The sequence below is a fragment of the Giraffa tippelskirchi genome, chromosome 7, assembly GCF_054371585.1.
Source record: "Giraffa tippelskirchi isolate mGirTip1 chromosome 7, T2T-mGirTip1v1.2.pri, whole genome shotgun sequence".
Classification (NCBI taxonomy): domain Eukaryota; kingdom Metazoa; phylum Chordata; class Mammalia; order Artiodactyla; family Giraffidae; genus Giraffa; species Giraffa tippelskirchi.
The window spans coordinates 144,820,672-144,836,681 of record NC_137281.1 but is presented as its reverse complement, the minus strand read 5'-3'; the positions used below and the strand labels follow the sequence as shown (position 1 = coordinate 144,836,681).

At 40.0% G+C, this 16,010-nt stretch overlaps 2 protein-coding genes across 51 annotated transcripts in view; both read left to right on the top strand.

The window, feature by feature from the left end:
• NUMB (NUMB endocytic adaptor protein) overlaps positions 1-16,010 on the top strand; it is a 167,186-nt gene that overhangs the window by 103,259 nt on the left and 47,917 nt on the right. The window lies entirely within an intron of this gene.
• LOC145513256 (RNA-binding motif protein, X chromosome-like) lies at positions 10,913-12,303 on the top strand. The gene is given in 2 exon segments (XM_081509019.1): positions 10,913-11,894; positions 11,896-12,303. Coding segments are annotated over 2 exon segments (1,173 nt in total). The 5' UTR covers positions 10,913-11,037; the 3' UTR covers positions 12,212-12,303.

Below are 16,010 nucleotides of genomic sequence, written 5' to 3'. Positions count from 1 at the left end.
CTTTTTCGATGATCCAGGGGATATTGGCAATTTGATCTCTGGTTCCCCTGCCTTTTCTAAAACCAGCTTGAACATCTGGAAGTTCATGGTTCACATATTGCTGAAGCCTAGCTTGGAGAATTTTGAGCGTTACTTTACTAGCATGTGAGATGAGTGCAATTGTGCGGTAGTTGGAGCATTCTTTGGCATTACCTTTCTTTGGGATTGGAATGAAAACTGACCTTTTCCAGTCCTGTGGCCACTGCTGAGTTTTCCAAATGTGCTGGTATATTGAGTGCAACACTTTCACAGCATTATCTTTTATGATTTGAAATACCTCAGCTGGAATTCTATCAACTCCACTAGCTTTGTTCGTACTATCACCTCCACTAGCTTTGTTCGTAGTGATGCTTCCTAAGGCCCACTTGACTTCACATTCCAGGATGTCTGGCTCTAGGTGAGTGATCACAACATCATGATTATCTGGGTCGTGAAGATCTTTTTTGTACAGTTCTGTGTATTCTTGCTACCTCTTCTTAATATCTTCTGCTTCTGCTAGGTGCATACCATTTCTGTCCTTTATTGTGCCCATCTTTGCATGTAATGTTCCCTTGGTATCTCTGTAATTTTCTTGAAGAGATCTCTAGTCTTTCCCATTCTATTGTTTTCCTCTGTTTCTTCGAACTGATCACTGAGGAAGGCTTTCTTATCTCTCCTTGCTATTCTTTGGAACTCTGCATTCAAATGGATATATCTTTCCTTCTCTCCTTTGCCTTTCACTTCTCTTCTTTTCACAGCTATTTGTAATGCCTCCTCAGACAGCCATTTTGCTTTTTTCCTTTCTTTTTCTTGGGGATGGTCTTGATCCCTATCTCCTGTACGATGTCATGAACCTCCGTCCATAGTTCATCAGGCACTCTGTCTATCAGATCTAGTCCCCTGAATCTATTTCTCACTTCCATTGCATAATCGTAAGGGATTTGGTTTAGGTCATACTTGAATAGTCTAGTGGTTTTCCCTACTTTCTTCAATTTAAGTCTGAATTTAGCAATAAGGAGTTCATGATCTGAGCTCCCGGTCTTGTTTTTGCTGACTGTATAGAGCTTCTCCACCTTTGGCTGCAAAGTATATAATCAGCCTGATTTCGGTGTTGCCCATCTGGTGATGTCTATGTGTAGAGTCTTGTGTTGTTAGCCAAACAAAAAATAAAATAATTACAGTGACAACCCATAATGGGAGCATAATTAATTTAACAATATGAAGTAATTGCCTATAGCTTGGAGGGGGTCAAGCAGAGTGATGTGGTAAGTGGAAGTGCATACATGCACATGTTTTCATCCACCCAGCCAGTCTGTGTCTTTTGTTTGGTGCATTTAAAGGGAAAGTGAAAGTGAAGTTGCTCAGTCGTGTTTGACTCTTTGCAACCCTGTGGACTGTAGCCGACCAGGCTCCTCTGTCCATGGGATTCTCCAGGCAAGAATACTGGAGTGGGTTGCCATTTCCTTCTCCAGGGGATCTTCCCAACCCAAGGGTCGAACCTGGGTCTCCCGCATTGCAGGCAGACACTTTAACCTCTGAACCACCAGGGAATACTTATGGTGCATTTAATCTTTTTACATTTAAGGCAGTTATCGATATGTATGATCTATTACCTTTTTTTAATTGTTTTCTTAATTGTTTTGGGTTTATTGTCTATAGGTCTTTTCCTTCTCTTTCCTTCATAGAGAAGTTCCTTTAGCATTTGTTGTAAAGCTGGTTTGGTGGTGCTGAATTCTCTTAACTTTTGCTTGTCTGGAAAACTTGATTTCTCCATCAAATCTGAAGGAGAGTCTTGCTGGGTAGAGTGTTCTTGGTGGTATGTTCTTTCCTTTCATCACTTTGCCCTTCCCTTCTGGCTTGTAGAGTTTCTGTTGAGAAATCAGCTGATTGCCTGATGGGAGTTCCCCTGTATGTTATTTGTCATTTTTCCCTTAATATTTTATCTCTGTCTTTAATTTTTGTCAGTTTGATTTGTATGTGTTTCTATTTCTACTATGTGTTTGATTACTATTATTGGTGTGTTTCTCCTTGGATATATCCTTCCTGGGACACTCAGTACTTCCTGGATTTTGTTGACTATTTCTTTTCCCATATTTGGAAACTTTTCAGCTATTATCTCTTCTAATATTTTCTCAGATCCTTTCTCTCTCTTTTCTCTTTCTGGGACTCCTTTAATGTGGATGTTGGTGAGTTTAATGTTGTCCCAGAGGTCTCTTACTGTCTTCATTTCTTTTCATTCTTTTTTCTATATTCTGACTTGTGGCAGTGATTTCTATCATTCTGTCTTCCAGGTCATTTATCTGTTCTTCTGCCTCAGTTATTCTGCTGTTGATTCCTTCTAGTGTATTATTCATCTCTGTTTGTTTGTTCTTTAGTTCTTGTAGGTCTTTGGTGAACATTTCTTGTATCTTTTCATCTTTCAGTTCAGTTCAGTTGCTCAGTTGTGTCTGACTCTTTGCAACCCCATGGACTGCAGCATGCCAGGCTTCCCTGTCCATCACCAACTCTCGGAGCTTGCTCAAACTCATGTCCATCGAGTTGGTGATGCCATCAAACCCTCTCATCCTCTGTCCTCCCCTTCTCCTCCTGTCTTCAGTCTTTCCCAGCATCTGGGTCTTTTCCAGTGAGTCAGTTCTTTGCATCAGGTGGCCAAAGTATTGGAGTTTCAGCTTCAGCATTAGTATTTCCAATGAATATTCAGGACTGATTTTCTTTAGGATTGACTGGTTGGATCTCCTTGCAGTCCAAGGGACTCTCCTGAGTCTTCTCCAACAGCACAGTTCAAAAGCATCAATTCTTTGGTGCTCAGCTTTCTTTATAGTCCAACTCTCACGTCCATACATGACTACTGGAAAAACTATAGCCTTAACTAGATGGACCTTTGTCAGCAAAGTAATGTCTCTGCTTTTTAATATGCTGTCTAGGTTGGTCATAACTTTCCTTCCAAGGAGTAAGCGTCTTTTAATTTCATGACTGCAGTCACCACCTGCAGTGATTTTGTGAGTCCAAAAAGATAAAGTCTCTCACTGTTCCAGTTGTTTCCCATCTGTTTGCCATGAATTGATGGGACCAGATGCCATGATCTTTGTATTTTTAATGTTGAGTTTGAAGCCAGCTTTTTCACTCTTGTCTTTCACTTGCATCAAGAGGTTCTTTAGTTCTTCTTTGCTTTCTGCCATAATGATGATGTCATCTGCATATCTGAAGTTATTGATATTTCTCCCAGCAATCTTGATTCCAGCTTGTGCTTCATCCAGCCCAGCATTTCTCGTGATGTACTCTGCGTATAAGTTAAATAAGCAGGGTGACAATATACAGCCTTGACGTACTCCTTTCCCAATTTGGAACCAGTCAGTTGTTCTTTTGAACTGCATTCAAATGGGTATATCTTTCCTTTTCTCCTTTGCCTTTAGCTTCTCTTCTTTTCTCAGCTCTTTGTATGGCCTTCTCAGACAACCATTTTGCATTTCTTTTTCTTGGGGATGGTCTTGATCACTGCCTCCTGTACAATGTCCATAATTCTTCAGTCAGTCCATCTATCAGATCTAATCCCTTGAATTTATTTGTGACTTCCACTGTATAATGGTGAGGGATTTGATTTAGGTCATACCTGAATGGTCTAGTGGTTTTCCCTACTTTCCTCAATTTAAGTCTGAATTTTGCAAGGAGTTCATGATCTGAGCCACACTTAGCTCCCAGTCTTGTTTTTATTAACAGTTAAAACAAGTCCTGTAATCAAGGAAATCCTATAATCAAATCCAATTGCCCTCAAGGCCAGATTACCTGGGGATTCCCAGTCCCTTTGTCAGATCCCCAGGCTGTAAAGCCTTACTGTGGGGTTTACAACCTTCACAGTGGTGGGAGAATTTCTTTGGAATTATTGTTCTGCCGTCTGTGGGTCACCGGCCCATCCAGTGTGGGATTTGATTTTATTGTGATTGTGCCCCTCCTACCGTCTTGCTGTGGCTTCTTCTTTGTCTTTGGATGTAGGTTATCTTTTTTTAGTGCGTTCCAGTGTCCTCCTGTTGATGGTTGTTCAACAGCTAGTTGCAATTTTGGTGCTCCCACAGGAGAAGATGAGCACACGTCCTCCTACTCTACCATTTTGCACCGGAAGCCTTCTCATTATATTTAAATAAGAATTTCTGGTATATATTCTGAAATCACTGCAAATAAGACCACTTCTGATGAAAATACTAATCCTGAAATACCTAAAAATTCTGAATTATCAAGAAACAAGTTTTTTTCAACAGAATATGCTTACTAATGGTGGAACAAAGGAAGTGGATATCTGCTTTCTTAAATACAGGCCTGGTATGTTCTATAAAATTTTTAAATCAGAGGAGTTAAATCAAAGGGGATTTTATCCTTAATTTTATTTATTTATTTATTTATTTATTTATTTATTTTAATTGGAGGCTAATTACTTTCCAATATTGTAGTGGTATCCTTAATCTTGTAACTTTTAATTGTGTTCATTTAAACTAATGCCTTCATTTGTCACATCAGAAAATGGAAGCTTTAAGAGATTAAGAACATAATGAAGAAGGGGGTGCCTTGTAGGTGCTTTTTCTTACTGCTACTTGAGACTGAAGAAGAATCGACTGTATTTAAGGTCATAGAAGAAATAAATGTACATGCTACACTGTTTAGTGAGAAGAACCAATTAATAGATATATATGCTATGAGATGTGTGAGGAGGAAAAAATAGAAGGAATTACACCAAAATGTTAATATCTTGAAGAAGAAACTTTAGTTTAATTTGAAGTGTTAGCATTTTTCTCTATTTTTTGTATAATCTTACGTGTGAATATTTTTATTGTGATTTTTCTCCTCCTCTTTTACTGCCTTGGTACTGTGCATGAAACATGGACTAAAGCCTCAGAAAGAAAAACAGTCAGTATGATTGGAAAAGTGATTTTGAGAATCTGTGGAAACTTAATACATGACTATTACAATATACAAATTTTCCACAGTCCATCAGTGATGAAACATTTTTTTAATCACTTAGCTTGATCTGTGCAACTCATTTGCTGAAACTTCTTTTACAGGAATAATAAACTTACTATTTAATTTTAAGTGCTTCAGTTCAGTTCAGTCACTCAGTCGTGTCTGACTCTTTGCAACCCCATGAACTGCAGCACGCCAGGCCTCCCTGTCCATCACCAACTCCTGGAGTTTACCCAAACTCATGTCCATTGAGGCAGTGATGCCATCCAGCCATCTTATCCTCTCTCGTCCCCTTCTCCTCCTGCCCCCAATTCTTCCCAGCATCAGGGTCTTTTCCAATGAGTCAACTCTTCGCATGACGTGGCCAAAGTATTGGAGTTTCAGCTTCAACATCAGTCCTTCCAGTGAACACCCGGGACTGATCTCCTTTAGGATGGACTCGTTGGATCTCCTTGCAGTCCAAGGGACTCTCCTGAGTCTTCTCCAACACCACAGTTCAAAAGCGTCAAGTGCTTAGTATGATATTAAGATACAAAAAAAAAAAAAAAACAACCTTACCTCTCTTACATAAAACCTAACACTCTTCTCTACTGCTCCACAGCCAGCCAACTAGTAGATTCATTTTGATTATACGAATCAACTATTAAGTATTGGGTTCCTTAACATCTTACAGAAAAACCCAAATGAACTTTTTGGCCAACCTGATATATTGAAGTGGGTCCTCTTACACTTGGAGGATACTTTGCAACCTCATAGGAGGGCAGTTTGGAAAATATCAGTTAAAATTTTCAATGCACTTTTCATTTGACTAGCAATTTTACATTTGAGAATTAACATCTATAGATATATACTGGGATGAGTGATCATTCTAATAATTTGTTTATAATAGTAAAAATCTGGAAACTCAGTTAAACATCATTCTGAGACTAGATAAAGAAATTATGACATCTGTTGAGGGGAATTCTTTGACACTTAAAGAATAAGGTAGATCTATCTTCACATATTTATAAATTATTTTGAACTCCTGCTGTGTGCCAGACAGATTTTAAGTGGTAAGCAAATAAGAGATAGTTCTCGCTTTGTGGAGTTTATAATCTCCTTATGGGGGAGAGACTTTAATTTGATATCTCTATTAATAATACATGATTACAGACTGAGATAAGTGCTTTTTATTTACTTTTTCTCTTTTCAAAAAGTTTTTTTTTTTTTTAAATATAGCTGATACACAATGCCATGATTTTAGTTTTCTGAACGTTGAGCTTTAAGCCAACTTTTTCACTCTCCTCTTTCACCTTCATCAAGAGGCGCTTTAGTTCTTCTTCACTTTCTGCCATAAGGGTGGTGTCATCCGCATATCTGAGGTTACTGATATTTCTCCCGACAATCTTGATTCCAGCTTGTGTTTCTTCCAGCCCAGCGTTTCTCATGATGTACTCTGCATAGAAGTTAAATAAGCAGGGTGACAATATACAGCCTTGACGTACTCCTTTTCCTATTTGAAACCAGTCTGTTGTTCCATGTCCAGTTCTAACTGTTGCTTCCTGACCTGCATACGGGTTTCTCAAGAGACAGGTCAGATGGTCTGGTATTCCCATCTCTTTCAGAATTGTCCACAGTTTATTGTGATCCACACAGTCAAAGACTTTGGCATAGTCAATAAAGCAGAAATAGATGTTTTTCTGGAACTCTCTTGCTTTTTTGATGATCCAGCGGATATTTGCAATTTGATCTCTGGTTCTTCTGCCTTTTCTAAAACCAGCTTGAACATCTGGAAGTTCACGGTTCACGTATTGCTGAAGCCTGGCTTGGAGAATTTTGAGCATTACTTTACTAGCATGTGAGATGAGTGCAATTGTGTGGTAGTTTGAGCATTCTTTGGCATTGCCTTTCTTTGGGATTGGAACGAAGACTGACCTCTTCCAGTCCTGTGGCCACTGCTGAGTTTTCCAGATTTGCTGGCATATCGAGTGCAGCACTTTCACAGCATCTGGTCCCATCACTTCATGGGAAATAGATGGGGAAACAGTGGAAACAGTGTCAGACTTTATTTTTTGGGGCTCCAAAATCACTGCTGATGGTGATTGCAGCCATGAAATTAAAAGACGCTTACTCCTTGGAAGGAAGGTTATGGCCAACCTAGATAGCATATTTAAAAGTAGAGACATTACTTTGCCAACAGAAGTACGTCTAGTCAAGGCTATGGTTTTTCCAGTGGTCATGTATGGATGTGAGAGTTGGACGGTGAAGAAAGCTGAGCGCCGAAGAATTGATGCTTTTGCACTGTGGTGTTGGAGAAGACTCTTGAGAGTCCCTTGGACTGCAAGGAGATCCAATCAATCCATCCTAAAAGAGATCAATCCTGGGTGTCCATTGGAAGGTCTGATGTTGAAGCTGAAACTCCAATACTTTGGCCACCTCATGCGAAGGGTTGACTCATTGGAAAAGACCCTAATGCTGGGTAGGATTGGGGGTGGGAGGAGAAGGGGACGACAGAGGATGAGATGGTTGGATGGCATCACCGACTCGATGGACATGGGTTTGGGTAGACTCCGGGAGTTGGTGATGGACAGAGAGGCCTGGCGTGCTGCAATTCATGGGGTCGCAAAGAGTCGGACACGACTGAGCGACTGAACTGAACTGAACTGATACACAATGTTATGTTTCAAGTGTACATCTAAGTGATTCAGCTCTACATTCTTTGTTTATATTCAGTTCTATTATAGGTTATTACAAGATGCTGAATATAGTTCCTTGTGCTATACAGTAGGTTCTTTTTGTTATCTATTTTATATATAGTAGTGTGTATATTTTGATCCCAAACTCCTAACTTTCCCCCCCTCCCCTTTCCCCTTTGGTAACGCTAAGTTATGGCTGAGTAATATTCCATTGTCTGTATATTTCACATCTTCTTTATCCATTCATCTATCGATGGACAATTGGGTTATTTCCATGTCTTGGCTATTGTAAATAGTGCTGCTATGAACATTAGGGTGCGTGTATCTTTTTAAATTATAGTTTTCTGCTTATATATGCCTAGGAGTCGAGTTGCAGGATCATGTGGTAGCTCTGTTTCTAGTTTTTTAAGAAACCTGCATACTATTCTCCATAGTGGCTGCAACAGTTTACATTCCCACCAACAGTGTAGGGTGGTTCCTTTTTCTTGGTGCCCTTTCCAGCATTTATTATTTGTAGACTTTTTGACATGGCTATTAACCAGATTTAGAAAAGGCAGAGGAACCAGAGATCAAATTGCTGACATCCATTGGATCATCGAAAAAGCAGGAGAGTTCCAGAAAAACGTCTGCTTGTGCTTTATTGATTACGCCAAAGCCTTTGTGTGAATCGCAACAAACTATGGAAAATTCTTCAAGAGGTGGGAATATCAGACCACCTTACTGCCTCCTGAGAAATCTGTATGCAGGTCAGGAAGCAACAGTTAGAACTGGATGTGGAACAACAGACCGGTTCCAAATCAGGAAAGGAGTACATCAAGGATGTATATTGTCACCCTGCTTATTTAACTTATATGCAGAATACATCATGCGAAATGCAGGGCTGGATGAAACACAAACTGGAATCAAGATTGCCGGGAGAAATATCAATAACCTCACATAGGCAGATAACACCAGCCTTATGGCAGAAAGCGAAGAAGAACTAAAGAGCCTCTTGATGAAAGTGAGAGAGGAGAGTGAAAAAGTTGACTTAAAACTCAACACTCAGAAAACAAACATCATGGCATCCGGTCCCATCACTTCATGGCAAATAGATGGGGAAACAGTAAGACTTTATTTTGGGGGGCTCCAAAATCACTGCAGATGGTGACTGCAGCCATGAAATTAAAAGACACCTGCTCCTTGGAAGAAAAACTATGACCAACCTAGACAGCATATTAAAAAGCAGACATTACTTTGCCAACAAAGGTCCTTCTAGTCAAAGCTATGGTTTTTCCAGTAGTCATGTATGGATGTGAGAATTGGACTATTAAGAAAGCTGACTGCCAAAGAATCGATCCTTTTGAGCTGTGGTGTTGGAGAAGACTCTTGAGAGTCCCTTGGACTGCAAGGAGATCCAACCAGTCAGTCCTAAAGGAAATCATTCCTGAATGTTCATTGGGCGGATTGATGCTGAAGCTGAAGCTCCAATACTTGGGCCACCTGATGTGAAGAACTGGCTCATTGTAAAAGACCCTGATGCTGGGAAAGATTGAAGGCAGGAGGAGGAGGGGATGATCGAGGATGAGATGGTTGGATGGCATCACCAACTCGATGGACATGAGTTTTAGTAAGCTCCAGGAGTTGGTGATGGAGAGGGAAGCCTGGTATGCTTCAGTCCATGGGGTTGCAAAGAGTCGGACACAACTGAGCAACTGAACTGAACTGAATTGATTCTAACTGGTGTGAGGTAATACTTCAGTGTAGTTTCGATTTGCATTTCTCTAATAGCTAGTGATGTTGAGCATCTTTTCATGTGGCTATTGGACATCTGTATGTCTTCTTTGGAGAAATATCTATTTAGGTCATCTGCTCATTTTTTGATTGGGTTGTTTGATTTTTGATATTGAGCTGTACAAGCTATTTGTATATATTTTGGAGATTAGCCCCTTGTCAGTCATATTGTTTGCAAATATTTTCTCCCATTCTGTAGGTTGTCTTTTTTGTTGTTATCTGTGGTTTTCTTTTCTGTGCAGAAGTTTTTTAGTTTAACTAGGTCACATTTGTTTGAGATAAGTGCTTTTTAAAAAGGCAATCTGGTTCTCTAATAGCACGTAACAAAACAACATGACCCAGACTATAGGATCAGGGAAGGCTTCTTTGAGAAAGTAAAGTTTGACCTGATATCTAAAGGTTTAATAGGAATGAATTAGGTGCGAAAATAGGCAGAGCATTTCAGAATGATGGAAAGTATATGTACATAGGCATTGGTGGTGGGAGGAAAGAATGATATCAAGGATCTAAAGGAAAGCTATAGTATTGGAAGTTTAGATGAACCTGGAAAGAAATAGGGCAAAGATTTGTAGGCCATGTTAAGGATTTGGGACTTCTAGGGTAATGGAATATTAAAAAAATTAAAAGATGCTTGTTCCTTGAAAGAAAAGCTGTGACAGACCTAGACAGTGTATTAAAAAGCAGAGCTACCACTTTGCCAACAAAAGGTCCATATAGTCAAAGCTGTGGTTTTTCCCGTAGTCTGGAAACTGGTTTTCCAGCAGTATGGATATGAGAGTTGGACCATAAAGAAGGCTGAGTGCCAAAGAATTGATGATTTTGAACTGTGGTGCTAAAGGAAATCAATCCTGAATATTTATTGGAAGGACTGATGCTGAAGCTGAAGCTCCAATACTTTGGCCACCTGATTGAAGAGCCAACTCATTGGAAAAGACCCAGATGCTGGGAATGACTGAAGACAGGAGGGAAAGGGGATTACAGAGGATGAGATGGTTGGATGGCATCACCAATTCTTGAGTGGACATGAGTTTAAGCAAATGCTTGGAGATGGTGAAGGACAAGGAAGCCTGGCGTGCTGCAGTCCATGGGGTCACAAAGTGTCAGACACAACTGAGCCATTGAACAACAATACAGTGGTTACAAAAAGTCTGGTGAAAGATTACTAATCCAGAGGGAAGATAATGGTAGGCTGGAGTAGGGTGGTGACTGCTGTGATGAAAAGAAAAGTAAATTGAAAGATAATTGAGATAAAGGCCCAGGAATTGGATACAGATTGCATCTGGGAAATGAAAAGGGGTAGTATTAAAGAGGATACCTAGTATCTTGTTCCAAACTGATAGAGGTGGTGATCATTGATACAGGAAATACTGAAAGAATGTTCTCTGCATGTGCTTATGCAGAATATTTTAGGGTATCATTAAGTGATAAAGGCAAGGTACATAACAGTTTATATGGAATGATTCTATTTATAGTTAAAAAGAAAAAAATTGCTCGTTGCGCAGTAGTGCAAGCGCCTTACAGTTTCTGTTCTCAGGATTGGCCTCCCTCCCGCGTGCCGAGCTGCTAGGAACTCGTAGGAGCTTGAGACCGTCGTCACCTCTCCAATTTTAACCAGGGGGGAAAAATGGTTGAGGCAGATCGCCCAGGAAAGCTCTTTATTGGTGGCCTCAATACAGAAACAAATGAGAAAGCCCTTGAAGCAGTATTTGGCAAATATGGACGAATAGTGGAAGTTCTCTTGATGAAAGATCGTGAAACCAACAAATCAAGAGGATTTGCTTTTGTCACCTTTGAAAGCCCAGCAGATGCTAAGGATGCAGCCAGAGACATGAATGGAAAGTCCTTAGATGAAAAAGCCATCAAGGTAGAACAAGCCACTAAACCGTCGTTCGAAAGTGGTAGACGTGGACCACCTCCACCTCCAAGAAGCAGAGGCCCTCCAAGAGGCCTTCGAGGAGGAAGAGGAGGAAGTGGAGGAACCAGGGGTCCTCCATCCCATGGAGGGCACATGGATGATGGTGGCTATTCCATGAATTTTAACATGAGTTCTTCCAGGGGACCACTTCCGGTAAAAAGAGGACCACCACCACGAAGTGGGGGTCCTCCTCCTAAAAGATCTGCTCCTTCAGGACCAGTTCGAAGCAGCAGTGGAATGGGAGGAAGAGCTCCTGTATCACGTGGAAGAGATAGTTACGGAGGTCCACCTCGAAGGGAGCCCTTGCCCTCTCGTAGAGATGTTTATTTGTCCCCAAGAGATGATGGATATTCTACTAAAGACAGCTATTCAAGCAGAGATTACCCAAGTTCTCGTGATACAAGAGATTATGTACCACCACCAAGAGATTATACTTACCGTGATTATGGTCATTCCAGTTCATGTGATGACTATCCATCAAGAGGCTATAGTGATAGAGATGGCTATGGTCGTGATCGTGACTATTCAGATCATCCAAGTGGAGGTTCCTACAGAGATTCATATGAGTTATGGTAACTCACGTAGTGTTCCACCTACACGAGGGACCCCGCCATCTTATGGTGGAAGCAGTCACTATGATGATTACAGCAGCTCACGTGACGGATATGGTGGAAGTCGAGACAGTTACTCAAGCAGCCGAAGTGATCTCTACTCAAGTGGTCGTGATCGGGTTGGCAGACAAGAAAGAGGGCTTCCCCCTTCTATGGAAAGGGGGTACCCTCCTCCACGAGATTCCTACAGCAGTTCAAGCCGCGGAGCACCAAGAGGTGGTGGCCGTGGAGGAAGCCGATCTGATAGAGGGGGAGGCAGAAGCAGATATTAAAAACAAACAACTTTGGACCAAAATCCCTGTTCAAAGAAACAAACAAAAGTGGAACCTGTTCTATCATAACTACCCAAGGACTACTAAAAGGAAAGATTGTGTTACTTTTTTTTAAATTTCCTGTTAAGTTCCCCTTCCATAATTTTTTATGTTCTTGTGAGGAAAGAGTAAAACATGTTTAATCTTTAATTTTATGACATTGCTTTCAACAAGCAAGTGAAATGTTAAGTGTGTTAAGACTTGACATGTGTACTAGTGGTGTAATCTTCCAAGTAAAAGTGTCCCTAAAGGCCACTTCCTATAGGAATTTCCCCAGTAAAGGATGAGGCAAGCAATTTATCTTACACAAAATATCTAGTCACCTAAAATGGAGAGATGAATCCTCCTGCCTATATAAACAAGCTAGCTATTAGAGGGTGGTCGGGGTATGCTACTCTTAGGATTTCAGTGTCTTCAAACTGAAATCTCAAATGTTCTCAGTATGAAAAACCTGAGATCAGATGCATATATGTAAGGAAAGTGCTATTCGCCCAGTAAACCCAGAAAAAAGCAAATGGATAATGCTGGCCATATTTTGCCTTTCTGACATTTCCTTGGGAATCTACAAGAACCTCCCCTTTCCCCCTCCCCAATAAGACCATTTAAGTGTGTGTTAAGCAACTACAGAATACTAAATAAAAAGTTTGGCCAAAACCAAAAAAAAAAAAAGAAAAAAATTAAAACTTCCCTGGTGGTCCAGTAGTTAAGAATCCACCTTCCAACGCAGGGGATGTGGGTTGGATCCCTGGTTGAGTAACGAGCATCCCACGTGCCGTGGGGTAACTAAGCCCACTTGCCACAACTAGAGAAGCCATGTGCTGCAACTAAAACCCAGTGCAGCCAAAAATAAATAAATAATTAATTTTAAGAAAAGAAAATATCACGTACATGCTCACATATATGTAAGAAATATCTGTAAGAAGACGACACAGGTGATTCAGAACTCTGGTAGTAAAGAATTGGTGATTAGTTCACTTTTGAATATATGTCCTTTGGAATTGGTGGCATTTTTTTTTATCATGAACATGTATCATATTTATAATCAGCATATATATATATTTTCAACCTCATTCATAGGATTTTGAGAGGTTAAAATAATTATAGAAAAGTTAATTGAAGCAGTTTTAATTGGCGACAAAATACATAGCTTTAAAGTATTTTATGTAAGATAAATAAGGTTCAGTATCTTTCCGTGTAGTTCTCATTTGTTGTAAGAAATTGCTGGTTGGGATGTATTTTAGAGGTAAGCACAGAAGATACAAGATTTGTATCTTAGAAGGACTTCTCAAGCGGCGCTAGTGGTAAATAACCCACCTGCCAGTGCAAGAGACATAAGAGACGTGGGTTCAATCCCTGGGTTGGGAAGACCCCCTGGAGGAGGAAATGGCAACCCTCTATAGTATTCTTGCCTGGGAAATCCCATGGACAGACGAGCCTGGCAGGTTACAGTCCTTAAGGTCACAGAGAGTCTTACATGACTGAAGCAACTTAACATGCACACACAATATCTTACACAGGTAGGGCAGCTTATTTAGAGTGTTTTTATTTGGTCTTTTCCAAATGGTCTTTTGAAATCCTTTCAAGATGTTCATCTTCTCTGCTGTGTGTGCCTCCCTTACCTGCCTTCCTTCTAACCTATCCCACACACTTAACATGCAAGTGACCCAGGGTAGAATGGGAGAATCAAAACCTGTAATTTTTTCCCCTGCTGCTGCTGCTAAGTCGCTTCAGTCGTGTCTGACTCTATGTGACCCCAGAGACGGCAGCCCACCAGGCTCCCCTGTCCCTGGGATTCTCCAGGCAAGAATACTGGAGTGGGTTGCCATTTCCTTCTCCAATGCATGAAAGTGAAAAGGGAAAGTGAGGTCGCTCAGTCGTGTCCGACTCGTAGCCACCCCGTGGACTGCAGCCTACCAGGCTCCTCCGTCCATGGGATTTTCCAGGCAAGAGCACTGGAGTGGAGTGCCATTGCCTTCTCCGATTTTTTTCCCCTATAACCTAGAAATAGATGCATTTTCTCAGTCAGATATAACTTGGCAAGTGATATCTGGGCTTGCCTTAGAAACCATGAATTCTAAACTAAGATTGGTGTGAAAAGTTTCCCATGTAGGCAGCTAGTAGGGTGGTGGGCATGTTCACTGAGGGAGAATATATTTGGGGGTAGAGATGAGTTCTTTTTGAGGTACATAGGAGAGGTGCACATGTAGATCCCCACTGACCAAAAGCACCATGAGCTTTGATTTTGAGGTTACAAATTTTAGTGAGTAGGTGAGTTTGCAAATATGGAATCCTCAAATAATATATATATATATAGCTATATATAAATCATCATTAGAATCATGTGTCAGTGAGATTGCCTAAGTGAGAAGAGAAGGCGGCCTGGGACAAATATAGAAAGGACAGGCAGTATAAATGAGTATCTTCAAAGGAAAATAAGAATGAGTAGCCAGAGAGATAGAAAAGAAACCAGGATAACGTAGTCTCAGAAACCAAGATTTTCAAGGAGAAAAAAGTGGTCAAATGCTATAAAGAAATCAAGTAAGAAATGAAACTTCATTAGATTAAATATTTGAAAGTGTTGGTGATGTAGAGTGGAGTCATGGGGATGGAATCTATGTTGAGGGGATGGATGCAAAATAAGGAGATAACAAATCTAGAGATTACTAATCCCAGAATTTGTCAGACAAGGTTATGTGATGGGAAAAGGGTTTAAGGGGGAAGTATTGCAAGAGGTAGAAGAAAACTTTTGGTGGTAATGGCTGACTGTGATGATGGTTTCTCAGTTATATATATGATTCAAAAACTCAGCAGATTGTGTACTTTAAATGTGTGTATTTTGTTGTATGTCAGTTATATCTCAGTAAGGCAGTTAAATTTTGTTTTTAAGAAAATTTGTCTTCAAAAGAGACTAGAAAGGCAGAGTAACAAAAGGAGTGTGAAGTTGAAAAACTGTGTATTTTGTTTTGATTTTTTAAAACAGATTTATTAGATATAATTTGCATAAAGTGAAGTTTACTGATTTAAAGTGTGTAAATCACCAGTGGCTTGATTTTGTGTTGAATTTTGTTTTTTAAAATGGTAGAGACAGGAGCATAAAGGTCTCTACAAAGAAGCATGGAGAGAGTGGATTAGTTCTAGAGTGGAGGAAGGATGCTGCTTCTATTTTAACAGTAGCAAAGGTGGAAAACAGGGCAAATGCACTTAAATTTATGGTGTTGGCCTGAAATTGATGAGATTCTATTCTAAAGATATAGTTTCTCAATGAAATAAGAAGTGAAGGCATCTGTAGAAGAGCGGAGAGAGAGATTGTAGAATTTGATTTTGAAGACTGGCATAGCTACTCTGGAGAGACAATACAGACTATGCAATTACTTGAAATAGAAATGCAGTTACTAGACGTTAGTCAAATGAAGCTCCAGCTGGTTTGATCTCTGCCATGTGTTTTTAAATATACTAATGCCTGTGAAAGTGTAATAATATTAGAGTAGTGATTAAAGTAAGTTTCAAAGCTTGTCTTAAAATTCTATCTGCTAGTAAAAAAAAAAAAGATACTATTAATAAACAGAATCCAGCAACCAAATTAAAGAATAATTTATGTCCTCGCTCATTATTATCAAATGGTAAAGACCGAGGGAACAAATGCATTTTGTATCAGAATGGGACAGCTCTTTACAGACACATACATGGAGACTTCCCATTACTTTCCATTGGCTAAGGTGGAATCAAGTCAAATGTATAGTTGAAAGTCAAGAAAACAATT